Source organism: Salvelinus fontinalis, chromosome 1 (genome assembly GCF_029448725.1).
Source record: "Salvelinus fontinalis isolate EN_2023a chromosome 1, ASM2944872v1, whole genome shotgun sequence".
Taxonomy (NCBI): Eukaryota; Metazoa; Chordata; class Actinopteri; order Salmoniformes; family Salmonidae; genus Salvelinus; species Salvelinus fontinalis.
In genome coordinates, this window is record NC_074665.1 from 98,122,023 (window position 1) to 98,139,571 (window position 17,549).

General features: G+C 46.9%; 2 protein-coding genes across 2 annotated transcripts in view; both read left to right on the forward strand.

Annotated features, from left to right (window-relative positions):
* Nucleotides 1–17,549, forward strand: part of LOC129864962 (uncharacterized) — a 95,335-nt gene that overhangs the window by 15,716 nt on the left and 62,070 nt on the right. The window lies entirely within an intron of this gene.
* LOC129864968 (N-acetyllactosaminide beta-1,3-N-acetylglucosaminyltransferase 2-like) lies at nt 360–11,196 on the forward strand. The gene is made up of 4 exons (XM_055937331.1): nt 360–479; nt 3,290–3,439; nt 5,865–6,407; nt 9,799–11,196. The coding sequence occupies exons 2-4, from the start codon at nt 3,323–3,325 to the stop codon at nt 10,369–10,371; spliced, it is 1,233 nt and encodes a 410-aa protein (XP_055793306.1). The 5' UTR covers nt 360–479; nt 3,290–3,322; the 3' UTR covers nt 10,372–11,196.

A 17,549-nucleotide genomic window follows, 5' to 3' on the forward strand; every position in this document is an offset into this window, starting at 1 on the left:
CTCAGAAAGCCAATAAGTTAATGATTATCACAGTTCTCTGTACCCTGCTGTAGAGCATGAGACCAGGACCATCATGCAACAGCATGTCTAGGTGGCACTGAAATGAGAGTCCACAGAATGTCTGATTGATTGTAAATAACAGAAGCCCACAGCAGTGGTAGAATGAAAGAAATGACACAACAAATCCACAAGGCAAGAATTTAGACTCGTCTTGAGGCCTTGGGTGGGAATAATATTTGCCTCTCTCGTTCTCTGTGTGTTTGAGAACAGCTTAGTTCTGAACACAGTGTCTCATACTGTTCTTGGTCCATCTCTATCGTGAGGTGTTGACACAGTTGGTCTTTCTTGCCTACAGGTTAGTGCCAGACCCCTCCCCCCTCTTTGTACCATTGGCTGCTGTTGCCCAGGGGGTGGGACTCAGTATGGGTTAAGAGCTGTGAGGACAGTGAAGCCTGAAACACACTCCACCCGCCGCACAGGTAAGACCAACTCCCGTTACACACACACACACACACACACACACACACACACACACACACACACACACACACACACACACACACACACAGACTCCACCCACCGCACAGGTAAAACCAACTGTTATGCTCACTCACACACTGCCTGAAACACACTCCACCTACACAGGTAAAAGAACAGTAGGTAGTCAATGCAATAAAGATTGCTTGTGTACTATAGATGTGAGGGGAGGTATGCTGAGGGAGAGAGAATGAAGAAGAGGGAGGATGAGTGGACACAGGGGGCCTGAAAGCACTGGGGCAGAGTTGTTGCTAGGAGGCAGCGGAACTGAAACACAAGACAGCAAAAGGGAAGAATGAGGGAGAGATGAGGAAGCAAGATAAAGGACACCTGGAAGTAGTGAGAGGAAGAAATCAGACATAGAGGGGGGAGGATTATGGTGGGTAAGAGGAGGGCATTGTGTTTCAATGAGAGAAGTACTCTGAGAAGGGTTAGTGGGGTAGGGAGAGAGCCTGCTTTCAGCCTTGCTCAGGTGGGTTGTTCTGCTCATTCCAACTCGAATAGCAAGAGAAGAATGTAAATATTTGATTTTGTCAGAACAGGAATCCTGTCTTTTTTGTGTGATGCCGACCAGGTGGCGACCAGGTCTTAGCAGCAGTTCAATACAACACAATATGTTCTTGTCAACAAAATCAAAGCAAACGTTTAGCCTCAGTTTAAATGCAAATGATTTGCCCATTTTTGCATTTCACCCGGCGTCATTGCAGACAATAACTAGTAAATGAAGTAACCCAGTGATGGTGTCAGTAGAGACAATAACTAGTAAATGAAGTAACCCAGTGATGGTGTCAGTAGAGATAATAACTAGTAAATGAAGTAACCCAGTGATGGTGTCAGTAGAGATAATAACTAGTAAATGAAGTCACCCAGTGATGGTGTCAGATAATAACTAGTAAATGAAGTCACCCAGTGATGGTGTCAGATAATAACTAGTAAATGAAGTCACCCAGTGATGGTGTCAGATAATAACTAGTAAATGAAGTCACCCAGTGATGGTGTCAGATAATAACTAGTAAATGAAGTAACCCAGTGATGGTGTCAGATAATAACTAGTAAATGAAGTAACCCAGTGATGGTGTCAGATAATAACTAGTAAATGAAGTAACCCAGTGATGGTGTCAGTAGAGATAACTAGTAAATGAAGTCACCCAGTGATGGTGTCAGTAGAGATAACTAGTAAATGAAGTCACCCAGTGATGGTGTCAGTAGAGATAACTAGTAAATGAAGTCACCCAGTGATGGTGTCAGTAGAGATAATAACTAGTAAATGAAGTCACCCAGTGATGGTGTCAGTAGAGACAATAACTAGTAAATGAAGTCACCCAGTGATGGTGTCAGTAGAGATAATAACTAGTAAATGAAGTCACCCAGTGATGGTGTCAGTAGAGATAATAACTAGTAAATGAAGTCACCCAGTGAAGGTGTCAGTAGAGATAATAACTAGTAAATGAAGTCACCCAGTGATGGTGTCAGTAGAGATAATAACTAGTAAATGAAGTCACCCAGTGATGGTGTCAGTAGAGATAATAACTAGTAAATGAAGTCACCCAGTGATGGTGTCAGTAGAGATAATAACTAGTAAATGAAGTCACCCAGTGATGGTGTCAGTAGAGATAATAACTAGTAAATGAAGTCACCCAGTGATGGTGTCAGTAGAGATAATAACTAGTAAATGAAGTCACCCAGTGATGGTGTCAGTAGAGATAATAACTAGTAAATGAAGTCACCCAGTGATGGTGTCAGTAGAGATAATAACTAGTAAATGAAGTCACCCAGTGATGGTGTCAGTAGAGATAATAACTAGTAAATGAAGTCACCCAGTGATGGTGTCAGTAGAGATAATAACTAGTAAATGAAGTCACCCAGTGATGGTGTCAGTAGAGATAATAACTAGTAAATGAAGTCACCCAGTGATGGTGTCAGTAGACATAATAACCTGTTGAGTCACTCTGAGATGAGGTCCAGATTAGTGAGGGTGTGTTGAGGGGGAGGTTTTAGGGAGGGAGGTGGGTGTGTTGGGGGGGTGTTTAGGGGGAGGGGTGTATGTGTGTACCCCCTCATCCTTGTGGTTATGATCCCACCTTGGTTGGCTGTATCAGCTGTGCTCTTGTAGGGTTGGAAGCCAAACCTGCACAGCCAGTATTGCTCCTAGGTTGTGCAGTTGTCATCAGTCAGACCAGGACCACAGATTAGGATCATGAGGGCTCTGGAATATAAAGCACATGATCAGTGATTCGCTGCCTAGAAACACTGAATTTCCCTAAATAACCTTTCCAACTGTCCTGACTGACTTTCTGGCCATTTCAAAGTAAATATTTCAAATGTTCAAACATCTCCATCTTAGAGTCAAGCAGAGTTTGAATAAATTGTAGTTTTGAATAAATAGTAGATTTGCAGTGTGATTACCATTCGGCTCAAATTGCTCATGCATTCTGTGGAAATGTTTAAAGGCATTATTCTGGAGCATTGATTCTTAGAAACCCGTGTTCTCTTGAAGTGAAGACATTAAATCCTCCCCCGAGGCCTTAAAGTAGAATGAAATGTGGGCTATTTGTAGTCATGTGTTTTTACACTAACTGGCCATATTAACTGAGGAGATTTCCATCCTATTAAATGTTTTAATGAAGAGTTGACCACTAATTCGTGTGTGTAAAGCATTTAAGCATTTTGTTGCATTGTGTATATGACAAATAAACAAACTTGAATGTGTCCCTCATCTCGCTCTCGCTCTCTCCCCTCTCCCTCCCTCTAGGTGGCTAGAGATCAGAGGTCGTAGCTAGAGGTCATGGCGGGCCTGAGGAGGAAGCTGAAATTTCTGGTGACGTTGATGACGGTCAATCTCTTCATCTTCATCCTAGTGTTCCACAGAGGAGGAGGAGGACAGGACAAGGGACACAACAAGGTGAGGAGGGGGCACCACAAGGTGAGGAGGGGGCACCACAAGGTGAGGAGGGGGCGCCACAAGGTGAGGCGTGGGCGCCACAAGGTGAGCAGCGTGGGCGCCACAAGGTGAGCAGCGTGGGCGCCACAAGGTGAGCAGCGTGGGCGCCACAAGGTGAGCAGCGTGGGCGCCACAAGGTGAGCAGCGTGGGCGCCACAAGGTGAGCAGCGTGGGCGCCACAAGGTGAGCAGCGTGGGCGCCACAAGGTGAGCAGCGTGGGCGCCACAAGGTGAGCAGCGTGGGCGCCACAAGGTGAGCAGCGTGGGCGCCACAAGGTGAGCAGCGTGGGCGCCACAAGGTGAGCAGCGTGGGCGCCACAAGGTGAGCAGCGTGGGCGCCACAAGGTGAGCAGCGTGGGCGCCACAAGGTGAGCAGCGTGGGCGCCACAAGGTGAGCAGCGTGGGCGCCACAAGGTGAGCAGCGTGGGCGCCACAAGGTGAGGACAAAGGGTGGGGGGGTGGTGACAGGACAAGAGCGGACACAACAATATTCATTGTGATGTAAAACTGCTTCTCAAACCTCTCTTCTGTGACCCCCAGAAGTTTCACAAAGTTCAGTGATACAAAAACAATCTCCCCTGATTCACACTAATCAAGGGCTTGATGATTAACTGATGATTGAAGGTGTCTGATTTGACAGTTCATGCAGCTTTAGTATTCTGATCAGAGAGTTCTGGACACATCATGTATCTATGTGTAAATGTGTCTACCGGGTCACAGTGTGTCCCAATCCCCTTTTCCTGCTCTATATTCCATTTCAACTATGCGTTCTACCAACAGTGCCCGCTGTACGCGCTTTCGGTAGCCTGATTTACGTCTGTTACGTTCCCCAGTTTCTGTGTTGTTGTGGGTTTGTATGTTCATTTCAGGAAATGGCTTCCTGGATTCTAAGCAGCTGATTGGTCAGCCCCATTGTGGATTGAGCTCTGACCCCTCCCTCTCGTCAGGGGATACAGCTGTCTCTTCATTACCAACTCCTTCTCCAGCTTGATAAAAGCCAGTGTTCCTTTGTCAGGGGAAAATAGCTTCTTTTTATGTCCTGTGTTGATTGTTGTGACGGGCAGTAAGAGTTTTGTGGATATTATTTTGTAGCCGCTCCTTCCGGGGTATGTGTATCCCAATAGGACTTAGTGTTTTTGGTTATTGAAATTGTTCACTTAAAGTATTAGTCATTTTTCTGTTTAATTTGTTCCCGGGGGGGGACTCACCTTGGGAACGTTTAGGCAAGAGGCCCGCGGGTATACATGACCCGTAGTGTTGAATCTGTCTATGCACACTAGGTAAGGACCTGGGTGGATCACCACCTGTATTTTGGTTAGCGCACCAGGTGGTGCTTAAGGTTAGGTAAGAAGTGGGGAGGCGGGTAAGAAGTGGGGAGGCGGGTAAGAAGTGGGGAGGCGGGTAAGAAGTGGGGACTCTAACTTTAACTTTCTTTGCTTTGGTTGCGTCCAGCCCCTTTTCCCCACCTTACCGTGTGAAGGAAGAATAAATTCCCTGTAAACAGTGTTTTTCTCTGTCTCCGTCGTCCTTCCCTGCACCGCCGATCACCATACTGTTTCACTCCAAGGGGAGCTGAGATGAAGCAGGGTGTCGCGTTCCCTCCTCCAACGTAGGTAACAACGTCCAAAACCTCCTGAAGGGGTCAGCCAGATGGGAAACGCAGTCAGACCACAAAGCCACTTGTGCGTTTAGACCCGTCTTTTCAATGTGATCCTTGTATTCTGATAGCAGAAGTCGCATGTAAGTATCAAGTCTAGACACAAGCGTACATGGAATGCAGTGGAGGCTGCTTTGCAAATACGACGGGGCCTGTTGACTTTTTTGTATTTTGAATAATATTTCCACACGAACCATGTTTCACTTGGAGGATGAAATAAGACTGAAAATGGTGATGATGCCCTTTTTTAGTGTAAAAGCTTTAAAAAATAATAATAATTAACGCTTGGATTTTTTTTGCATGTTCAGGTGTGATGGGGTTTTTGTCCCTCAGCATGACATCACAATCTGATCTGATTATTCTGACCTATGACCAGTCATCTCTTATTTGCATATGTATCCTCCTCCTTTGAAGGGGTATGAGGGGTAGGATCTCTACAGTCAACACGCCCACACGATCAGACTCAGCGTTTCCATAGCAAGAGGAGGCTCGGGGGAAATAAATAATAAAACATATTTGGAGTTCATGAAATGAACAGTGATTTATGAAACATACTGTGATTTTAAATATGAAATTAATAAGACTGCACAGGGCTTTAGTTGTTGAATTGTGTTAAATCATCAGTGTTGAATTGTCTTTTTTAATCCTTTTTTTTAATGTATGTATTGTTGTTCTCGGTTTAGGACACTTCATTTATTTATTAATTTCGTCCTTCCTTCCTCCATTCAAGGTCCTTGTCCCCTCCAAGCGCTTCTGGTCCAAACTGGCTCCTAGTCAGGCCTACTGGAACCGCCAGCAACAGAGACTGGACCTCCAACACAACCCCATCCTCGCCTCCTCCAACAGTAACAACACTAGCGATGACTTTGTCAGACCTGTCCCTGATTGGCTCAACGACACGGGACTGAACCCTGACCCCTGCCAACCGGACTACAGAGTCACCACTGACGTGAAAGACTACAATTCCCTACCTCCCCGTTTTAAAGACTTCCTGCTCTACATGCGCTGTCGGTCGTACCCTCTAGTGGTGGACCAGCCTCACATCTGCCAAAAGACCCGGAGAGGGGAGCCGCCCTTCCTCCTACTGGCCGTCAAATCCCTTACTCCGCACTTTGACCGCCGCCAGGCCATCCGCCAGTCGTGGGGTCAAGCCGGCGTCCTCGCCAACCGGACGGTTGTCACGGTGTTCCTGCTCGGCAACACCACGGCCGTGGACCACCACCCAGATCTGTCGGCGATGCTGCGCTATGAGAACGCTCACCACAGCGACGTCCTCCAGGTATCAATAATATACACATTAACGTCCTCCGGGTGTCAATAATATACACGTTAACCTCCTCCGGGTGTCAATAATATACACGTTAACCTCCTCCGGGTGTCAATAATATACACGTTAACGTCCTCCGGGTGTCAATAATATACACGTTAACGTCCTCCGGGTGTCAATAATATACACATTAACGTCCTCCGGGTGTCAATAATATACACGTTAACCTCCTCCGGGTGTCAATAATATACACGTTAACCTCCTCCGGGTGTCAATAATATACACGTTAACGTCCTCCGGGTGTCAATAATATACACGTTAACGTCCTCCGGGTGTCAATAATATACACGTTAACGTCCTCCGGGTGTCAATAATATACACGTTAACCTCCTCCGGGTGTCAATAATATACACGTTAACCTCCTCCGGGTGTCAATAATATACACGTTAACCTCCTCCGGGTGTCAATAATATACACGTTAACCTCCTCCGGGTGTCAATAATATACACGTTAACCTCCTCCGGGTGTCAATAATATACACGTTAACCTCCTCCGGGTGTCAATAATATACACGTTAACCTCCTCCGGGTGTCAATAATATACACGTTAACCTCCTCCGGGTGTCAATAATATACACGTTAACCTCCTCCGGGTGTCAATAATATACACGTTAACCTCCTCCGGGTGTCAATAATATACACGTTAACCTCCTCCGGGTGTCAATAATATACACGTTAACCTCCTCCGGGTGTCAATAATAGACACGTTAACCTCCTCCGGGTGTCAATAATAGACACGTTAACCTCCTCCGGGTGTCAATAATAGACACGTTAACCTCCTCCGGGTGTCAATAATAGACACGTTAACCTCCTCCGGGTGTCAATAATAGACACGTTAACCTCCTCCGGGTGTCAATAATAGACACGTTAACCTCCTCCGGGTGTCAATAATAGACACGTTAACCTCCTCCGGGTGTCAATAATAGACACGTTAACCTCCTCCGGGTGTCAATAATACAGCTACTCATTACAGGGTTTATCTTTATCTTTACTATTTTCTACATTGTAGAATAATAGTGAAGACATCACAACTATGAAATAACACATGTGGAATCATGTAGTAACCCAAAAAGTATTAAACATCTCAAAATATATGTTATATTTGAGATTCTTCAAAGTAGCCACCCTTTGCCTTGAAAGCTTTGCACACACTTGGGATTATCTCAACCAGTTTCATGAGGTAGTCACCTGGAATGGATTTCAATTAACAGGTGTGCCTTGTTAAATTGTAATTTGTGCATTTTCTTTCCCAGTGGAATCCTCATACAAGGGCAGTGTGAGTAATAAGACAACGGAGGCTTTCGCTTTTCTAAACCCTTTTTTTATATATGTTTTACTTTGAAGAGGACTGAGATTGGTTACTTTAAAGAGGACTTTATGCGAAAAACCCCTAAACGGTAGGGAGGGGGGTGGGGGTTGTAAGCTGAAATATAATTGTTTTAAGATGGTCATACCATGGATCATTTAGCTATTATTATTTATTTTTTAGGACCCCTTTAGGTATATATATAAAAAAAATAAAAAAATAAGATTTGATAAACTATTGAATTTGTCCTTTTACTACCAAATCCCATAGAAACGCATTGAATAACACATTCATAAATGCCAGAAAAGACAAATCATAACGAACGAGGTTAAGGGGCTGTCCTATATCAAGGACATATAAGAAAGCTCAGGAAATGTTAGATATTTGTTTTTACATTTTTAACCCCCTTTTTTTGTTGTGCAAAACAGATCTCTATCTGAAACTGGCAGATTTTGTTGGGGATTTATTTTATTATGTTACTTAGATTCACACACCGTTTCATCAATCGACAAGGTTGTTTTTTTTTAATATAATATTTGATTTGTGTGGTAATGTATTGTCGTTTGAACTCACTGAGTGGTCCACAATGTTGGTTTTGATCTGTAATACAGTTGGAAGTCGGAAGTTTAAATACATCTTAGCCAAATACATTTAAACTCAGTTTTTCCACAATTCCTGACATTTAATCTGAGTAACAATTCCCTGTTTTAGGTCAGTTAGGATCACCACTTTATTTTAAGAACGTGAAATGTCAGAATAATAGAAGGCCATGATTTATTTCAGCTTTTATTTCTTCCCAGTGGGTCAGAAGTTTACATACACTCAATTACTATTTGGTAGAATTGCCTTTAAATTGTTTAACTTGGGTCAGACGCTTCGGGAAGCCTTCCATAAGCTTCCCACAATAAGTTGGGTGAATTTTGGCTCATTCCTCCTGACAGAGCTGGTGTAACTGAGTCACATTTCTAGGCCTTGCTCAAACACGCTTTTTCAGTTCTGCCCACAAACAGTTCTATTTTTGTTTCAACAGACCAGAGGACATTTCTCCAAAAAGTACGAACTTTGTCCCCATGTGCAGTTGCAAACCGTAGTCTGGCTTTTTTATGGCGGTTTTTGAGCAGTGGCTTCTTCCTTGCTGAGCGGCCTTTCAGGTTATGTCGATATAGGACTTGTTTTACTGTGGATATAGATACTTTTGTACCTGTTTCCTCCAGCAACTTCACAAGGTCCTTTGCTGTTGTTCTGGGATTGATTTGCACTTTTCGCACCAAAGTACGTTCATCTCTAGGAGACAGAACGCGTCTCCTTCCTGAGTGGTATGACGGCTGCGTGGTCCCATGGTGTTTATACTTGCGTACTATTGTTTGTACAGATGAACGTGGTACCTTCAGGCGTTTGTAAATTGCTCCCAAGGATGAACCAGACTTGTGGAGGTCCACAATTTTTTTTCTGAGGTCTTGGCTGATTTCTTTTGATTTTCCCATGACGTCAAGCAAAGAGGCGCTGAGTTTGAAAGTAGGCCTTGAAATACATCCACAGGTACACCTCCAATTGACTCAAATGATGTCAACTAGCCTATCAGAAACTTCTAAAGCCATGACATAATTTTCTGGAGTTTTCCAAGCTGTTTAAAGGCACAGTCAACTTAGTGTATTTATGTAAACTTCTGACCCACTGGAATTGTGATAGTGAATTATAAGGGAAATTATGTGTCTGTAAACAATTGTTGGAAAAATGACTTGTGTCATGCACAAAGTAGATGTTCTAATTGACTTGCCAAAACTATAGCTTTTAACAAGAAATTTGTGGAGTGGTTGAAAAACTAGTTTTAATGACTCCAACCTAAGTTTATGTGAACTTCAACTGTATGTCTTGTTAAATGTTTCAGTATTGGTGAGTGACACTCTGGGATGCAGGGACACTCAGACTCTAAGTGTGATGACATATAAAATGGGATAAACAGTGGAGTAATGAACAAAATACTCAAATCTGTATATTGTTTTTTTTGTAAAATAAAATGTTTTAACTCTACCTCCAGTGGGACTTCCGGGACTCGTTCTTCAACCTGACCGTCAAGGAGGTGCTCTTCCTGGACTGGATGACCACGCGCTGCCCTGGAGCTCAGTTCATCTTTAAAGGGGACGATGACGTCTTTGTCAATACGTTGAGGATCCTGGCCTTCCTCAAGGGCCTCTCGGGGCCCCGGGCAAGGGACCTGTTTGTAGGGGATGTGATCACCAACGCGGGGCCAAACAGGGATACAAAGGTCAAGTACTTCATCCCAGAGAGTCTGTTGGTTGGCAAGTACCCGCCCTACGCGGGTGGAGGAGGGTATCTCTACTCTGGGGACCTGGCCAAGCGGCTCCACGGGGCCTCGCAGCACGTACCGCTCTACCCCATCGATGACGTCTACACAGGGATGTGTCTGAGGAAACTGGGGCTGGGGCCGGAGAAACATAAAGGCTTTAAGACGTTTGACATTGAGGAGAAGTACAGGAGGAACCCGTGTGCCTATAAAGGTCTGATGCTGGTACATAGCCGGACACCGCAGGAGATGATTCAGATCTGGGCCTGGCTCAATGACCCCAACTTGACCTGTCAGTAACTACATAGCCAGTGTCCATTTTGACTTGAGCTACCAGAAACCGGGGACAACAGGTGTCTGTGGCCATTTTTGATTTGAGCTGTCAGTAACCAGGGAAGACAGGTGACTTAAACTGCCTGGACCAGACACCACGACAGGTGGCCATTTTGTTATGTTGGTTGTTATAGTAACTCTGTGAGAGGTCAGTGGCCACTGTCTTGTGACACTTGGTAGGGTTGTTACATTCTAAAGGTCAGCCACAATTTGAGACTTTTTCTATTTATATCTTTTTTGAGGGTAGGATTATTACTCTAGGAGGGTCAGTCGAACATTGGCAGCTTTAATGTTGTTATTATCATGGTTGTTGATGTTAACCATGTTCAAAGTTGAATCTTGGATAAACAGTTCAGGTTTTGAATCCCGAGATAAAGATGGCGTGATTGTGATGGCGGCACAACGGCAGAACCAACGTGTCTCTGAGCTTTCTGAAGGGTCAAGACGGCGTTGTGATGGTGAAGTCTGATGGACCTTTCATGATTCCCCGCTGTGTGTCTGACGGCACAAAGAGCCTGTACCATGCCGTATTATGAGGAGTTGGAGACAGAGGTTGTGTGAATGAGCAGCCTGATCCCAGATCTGTTTGGTGTGAAAATGACCTTAAAGAGTTGGCAAGACTGGCACAAACTGATCTGGAACCAGGCTAATGGATGAGTGCTCAGCTGGTCTGGGTCGTGCTAGATAGAAATGTCCACAAAGATGTTTGGTCGTTCCACCAAACGAGTCCCTCTTGGATGATGTCACTTGGGAAAATAAATCCAATAAAAAGAGCACATGTTCAACTGAAAAACACAACACTTCTTCCAGTCTGAAGAGATCTGACTGACCTTTATGATGATACTTTAACACTGTGTGTCTGACGGCACAGAGAGCTTTTAAAATGCTGTAAAACACTGACTATAGTAAGTGCCAAATAAAGTAACCGGGGGTTGACCGTAACCGGGGGTTGACCGTAACCAGGGGTTGTCGAGTTCATCTTAAATCAGCCATGAATCTCTTTGTGACTGGGGGAATGGAAGCTTGTTGTGTGCAACAGGGAGGGGCATTTAAATGCAAACTTATTTAAAAAAATATATATTTCTGGGTAACATGTAACGTGTTCTGCTCAACCCACTCAGTTTCCCATCAGAACACGTCCAAAAAGAGCAGAACCGGCTCACCCGCTTTTACACTGATTTCACTATTCGATGATCAATGTTTCTTTGGGGAAAAAATAATATTTAAGAAGGAATAGTTTCACCATATTAAAGCGAGAGTTCAGTTCATGTAACCCGGGGTGACCTTAAAATCAGGGACAGGTGTGTTTTATTTTACCTTAAAATAAATCACTAATCACATTTAAATGAATGAATCTCTAGAAATGACTTTGTAAAAGCAACAGAATGACTAGGGCTTTACAATGGTGGTGACAACTTTTGGGGTTTAAAGGGGCAGTTGCTACGTCCATTTTTGATTCTTGAAGAATATAACTGATAAATACCTTCCATGAGCTTAGTTCCACTGTCACAGCACATCAGTCCTTGCATCCATAGCCCTGTCTATTGAATTTGAGTGGTTACATTTCTTCAGTAATTTATTGTTTCTACTGCTGATTGCAGGTTTAAGTGGGTTAAAAATCTTCCTAGAAGTCAAAGGGAAATGCCAAAATACTGACTTTACGGCACCGTAGCAAGTCTTTTCATATTAAGTCAGATTTTGTGGTCTATATTAAAGGGCACTTCATTTAATATAGAAGGCTGTTAAAATACAGTATTGGTGCACAGTTGTTACTTAAATATCAAAGGGATGCAAAATAAACGTTTGTGGAACAACCCTGTTCAGCGTTGCTTCAGGTCCTCCTTATAAACCAGCCATCTTCATTAACGACCCTGTTCAGCGTTGCTTCAGGTCCTCCTTATAAACCAGCCATCTTCATTAACAACCCTGTTCAGCGTTGCTTCAGGTCCTCCTTATAAACCAGCCATCTTCATTAACAACCCTGTTCAGCGTTGCTTCAGGTCCTCCTTATAAACCAGCCATCTTCATTAACAACCCTGTTCAGCGTTGCTTCAGGTCCTCCTTATAAACCAGCCATCTTCATTAACAACCCTGTTCAGCGTTGCTTCAGGTCCTCCTTATAAACCAGCCATCTTCATTAACAACCCTGTTCAGCGTTGCTTCAGGTCCTCCTTATAAACCAGCCATCTTCATTAACAACCCTGTTCAGCGTTGCTTCAGGTCCTCCTTATAAACCAGCCATCTTCATTAACAACCCTGTTCAGCGTTGCTTCAGGTCCTCCTTATAAACCAGCCATCTTCATTAACAACCCTGTTCAGCGTTGCTTCAGGTCCTCCTTATAAACCAGCCATCTTCATTAACAACCCTGTTCAGCGTTGCTTCAGGTCCTCCTTATAAACCAGCCATCTTCATTAACAACCCTGTTCAGCGTTGCTTCAGGTCCTCCTTATAAACCAGCCATCTTCATTAACAACCCTGTTCAGCGTTGCTTCAGGTCCTCCTTATAAACCAGCCATCTTCATTAACAACCCTGTTCAGCGTTGCTTCAGGTCCTCCTTATAAACCAGCCATCTTCATTAACAACCCTGTTCAGCGTTGCTTCAGGTCCTCCTTATAAACCAGCCATCTTCATTAACAACCCTGTTCAGCGTTGCTTCAGGTCCTCCTTATAAACCAGCCATCTTCATTAACAACCCTGTTCAGCGTTGCTTCAGGTCCTCCTTATAAACCAGCCATCTTCATTAACAACCCTGTTCAGCGTTGCTTCAGGTCCTCCTTATAAACCAGCCATCTTCATTAACAACCCTGTTCGGCGTTGCTTCAGGTCCTCCTTATAAACCAGCCATCTTCATTAACAACCCTGTTCGGCGTTGCTTCAGGTCCTCCTTATAAACCAGCCATCTTCATTAACAACCCTGTTCGGCGTTGCTTCAGGTCCTCCTTATAAACCAGCCATCTTCATTAACAACCCTGTTCGGCGTTGCTTCAGGTCCTCCTTATAAACCAGCCATCTTCATTAACAACCCTGTTCGGCGTTGCTTCAGGTCCTCCTTATAAACCAGCCATCTTCATTAACAACCCTGTTCAGCGTTGCTTCAGGTCCTCCTTATAAACCAGCCATCTTCATTAACAACCCTGTTCAGCGTTGCTTCAGGTCCTCCTTATAAACCAGCCATCTTCATTAACAACCCTGTTCAGCGTTGCTTCAGGTCCTCCTTATAAACCAGCCATCTTCATTAACAACCCTGTTCAGCGTTGCTTCAGGTCCTCCTTATAAACCAGCCATCTTCATTAACAACCCTGTTCAGCGTTGCTTCAGGTCCTCCTTATAAACCAGCCATCTTCATTAACAACCCTGTTCAGCGTTGCTTCAGGTCCTCCTTTTAAACCAGCCATCTTCATTAACAACCCTGTTCAGCGTTGCTTCAGGTCCTCCTTATAAACCAGCCATCTTCATTAACAAGGAAACTGTCATGCTGAAATGGCTGGTTATAGCATATTTTCACAAAGACCCCCCCCCCCCCCCCCCCCCCCACAACTATAACCAAGATAAAGCTTCAACCGTGACCAAGGTGATTGGCTAGTGGGTCATTCATGTTTTTAAGCTTTTGTTTTGCAACTGTGTTCACTGCCTGTTTGCGAGTAGATCAGAGAGAAATACTGTTTTATTTATCCACAATAATTACTGTTCTTGTCAGATGGTAAAAAAACAAACATGTCAACGGTCAAATCCAGAATGTTCTATTCCACCGCTGCCTTAACGGTTTCTAGGAAGACGGGTGTCAGAGTTCCTTCCATTTATGTCAGAGAATTTCCATTATTGAAATGGGAATGTTGATGTAACATTTGATCTCCCCGCAGTGATCTGCATCGAGGACGATCTAACCTAAAGAGCTGTATGTTTTATATAAAGTGTTTATTTATCAACTAATGTATTAATCAACTGTCTGCCCAATTTCTTATTGGGTGGCAATTATAGTACATTTTGTTTTTGTGTATTTTACTGTTGAAAGAAATGGATGTTGAATAAGTTACATATATACACTGCCCAGGTCAGGAATGACTTGGTCAATTAATATATCTATATGCTGTACGTAGAGGGGTGTTGTGCCAGGAAGACAGGCTGTACGTAGTGGCAGCGTGCCAGGAAGACAGGCTGTACGTAGAGGCAGCGTGCCAGGAAGACAGGCTGTACGTAGTGGCAGCGTGCCAGGAAGACAGGCTGTACGTAGTGGCAGCGTGCCAGGAAGACAGGCTGTACGTAGTGGCAGCGTGCCAGGAAGACAGGCTGTACGTAGAGGCAGCGTACCAGGAAGACAGGCTGTACGTAGAGGGGTGTTGTGCCAGGAAGACAGGCTGTACGTAGAGGGGTGTTGTGCCAGGAAGACAGGCTGTACGTAGTGGCAGCGTGCCGGGAAGACAGGCTGTACGTAGTGGCAGCGTGCCGGGAAGACAGGCTGTACGTAGTGGCAGCGTGCCGGGAAGACAGGCTGTACGTAGAGGGGTGTTGTGCCAGGAAGACAGGCTGTACGTAGTGGCAGCGTGCCAGGAAGACAGGCTGTACGTAGAGGGGTGTTGTGCCAGGAAGACAGGCTGTACGTAGAGGGGTGTTGTGCCAGGAAGACAGGCTGTACGTAGTGGCAGCGTGCCAGGAAGACCGGCTGTACGTAGAGGCAGCGTGCCAGGAAGACAGGCTGTACGTAGTGGCAGCGTGCCAGGAAGACAGGCTGTACGTAGTGGCAGCGTGCCAGGAAGACAGGCTGTACGTAGTGGCAGCGTGCCAGGAAGACAGGCTGTACGTAGTGGCAGCGTGCCAGGAAGACAGGCTGTACGTAGAGGGGTGTTGTGCCAGGAAGACAGGCTGTACGTAGTGGCAGCGTGCCAGGAAGACAGGCTGTACGTAGAGGGGTGTTGTGCCAGGAAGACAGGCTGTACGTAGTGGCAGCGTGCCAGGAAGACCGGCTGTACGTAGAGGCAGCGTGCCAGGAAGACAGGCTGTACGTAGTGGCAGCGTGCCAGGAAGACAGGCTGTACGTAGTGGCAGCGTGCCAGGAAGACAGGCTGTACGTAGTGGCAGCGTGCCAGGAAGACAGGCTGTACGTAGTGGCAGCGTGCCAGGAAGACAGGCTGTACGTAGTGGCAGCGTGCCAGGAAGACAGGCTGTACGTAGTGGCAGCGTGCCAGGAAGACAGGCTGTACGTAGTGGCAGCGTGCCAGGAAGACAGGCTGTACGTAGAGGGGTGTTGTGCCAGGAAGACAGGCTGTACGTAGTGGCAGCGTGCCAGGAAGACAGGCTGTACGTAGAGGGGTGTTGTGCCAGGAAGACAGGCTGTACGTAGTGGCAGCGTGCCAGGAAGACCGGCTGTACGTAGAGGCAGCGTGCCAGGAAGACAGGCTGTACGTAGTGGCAGCGTGCCAGGAAGACCGGCTGTACGTAGAGGCAGCGTGCCAGGAAGACAGGCTGTACGTAGTGGCAGCGTGCCAGGAAGACAGGCTGTACGTAGTGGCAGCGTGCCAGGAAGACAGGCTGTACGTAGTGGCAGCGTGCCGGGAAGACAGGCTGTACGTAGTGGCAGCGTGCCGGGAAGACAGGCTGTACCTAGTGGCAGCGTGCCGGGAAGACAGGCTGTACCTAGTGGCAGCGTGCCGGGAAGACAGGCTGTACGTAGTGGCAGCGTGCCGGGAAGACAGGCTGTACCTAGTGGCAGCGTGCCGGGAAGACAGGCTGTACGTAGTGGCAGCGTGCCGGGAAGACAGGCTGTACGTAGTGGCAGCGTGCCGGGAAGACAGGCTGTACGTAGTGGCAGCGTGCCGGGAAGACAGGCTGTACGTAGAGGGGTGTTGTGCCAGGAAGACAGGCTGTACGTAGTGGCAGCGTGCCGGGAAGACAGGCTGTACGTAGTGGCAGCGTGCCGGGAAGACAGGCTGTACCTAGTGGCAGCGTGCCGGGAAGACAGGCTGTACGTAGTGGCAGCGTGCCGGGAAGACAGGCTGTACCTAGTGGCAGCGTGCCGGGAAGACAGGCTGTACGTAGTGGCAGCGTGCCGGGAAGACAGGCTGTACGTAGTGGCAGCGTGCCGGGAAGACAGGCTGTACGTAGTGGCAGCGTACCGGGAAGACAGGCTGTACGTAGTGGCAGCGTACCGGGAAGACAGGCTGTACCTAGTGGCAGCGTACCGGGAAGACAGGCTGTACGTAGTGGCAGCGTGCCGGGAAGACAGGCTGTACGTAGTGGCAGCGTACCGGGAAGACAGGCTGTACGTAGTGGCAGCGTGCCAGGAAGACGGGCTGTACGTAGAGGCAGCGTGCCGGGAAGACAGGCTGTACGTAGAGGGGTGTTGTGCCAGGAAGACAGGCTGTACGTAGAGGCAGCGTGCCGGGAAGACAGGCTGTACGTAGAGGGGTGTTGTGCCAGGAAGACAGGCTGTACGTAGAGGCAGCGTGCCAGGAAGACAGGCTGTACGTAGTGGCAGCGTGCCAGGAAGACAGGCTGTACGTAGTGGCAGCGTGCCGGGAAGACAGGCTGTACGTAGAGGGGTGTTGTGCCAGGAAGACAGGCTGTACGTAGAGGCAGCGTGCCGGGAAGACAGGCTGTACGTAGTGGCAGCGTGCCGGGAAGACAGGCTGTACGTAGAGGGGTGTTGTGCCAGGAAGACCGGCTGTACGTAGTGGCAGCGTGCCGGGAAGACAGGCTGTACGTAGTGGCAGCGTGCCAGGAAGACAGGCTGTACGTAGTGGCAGCGTGCCAGGAAGACAGGCTGTACCTAGTGGCAGCGTGCCAGGAAGACAGGCTGTACCTAGTGGCAGCGTACCGGGAAGACCGGCTGTACGTAGTGGCAGCGTGCCAGGAAGACCGGCTGTACGTAGTGGCAGCGTGCCGGGAAGACAGGCTGTACGTAGTGGCAGCGTGCCAGGAAGACAGGCTGTACGTAGAGGGGTGTTGTGCCGGGAAGACAGGCTGTACGTAGAGGCAGCGTGCCAGGAAGACAGGCTGTACGTAGAGGCAGCGTGCCAGGAAGACAGGCTGTACGTAGAGGCAGCGTGCCGGGAAGACAGGCTGTACGTAGTGGCAGCGTGCCAGGAAGACAGGCTGTACGTAGAGGGGTGTTGTGCCGGGAAGACAGGCTGTACGTAGAGGCAGCGT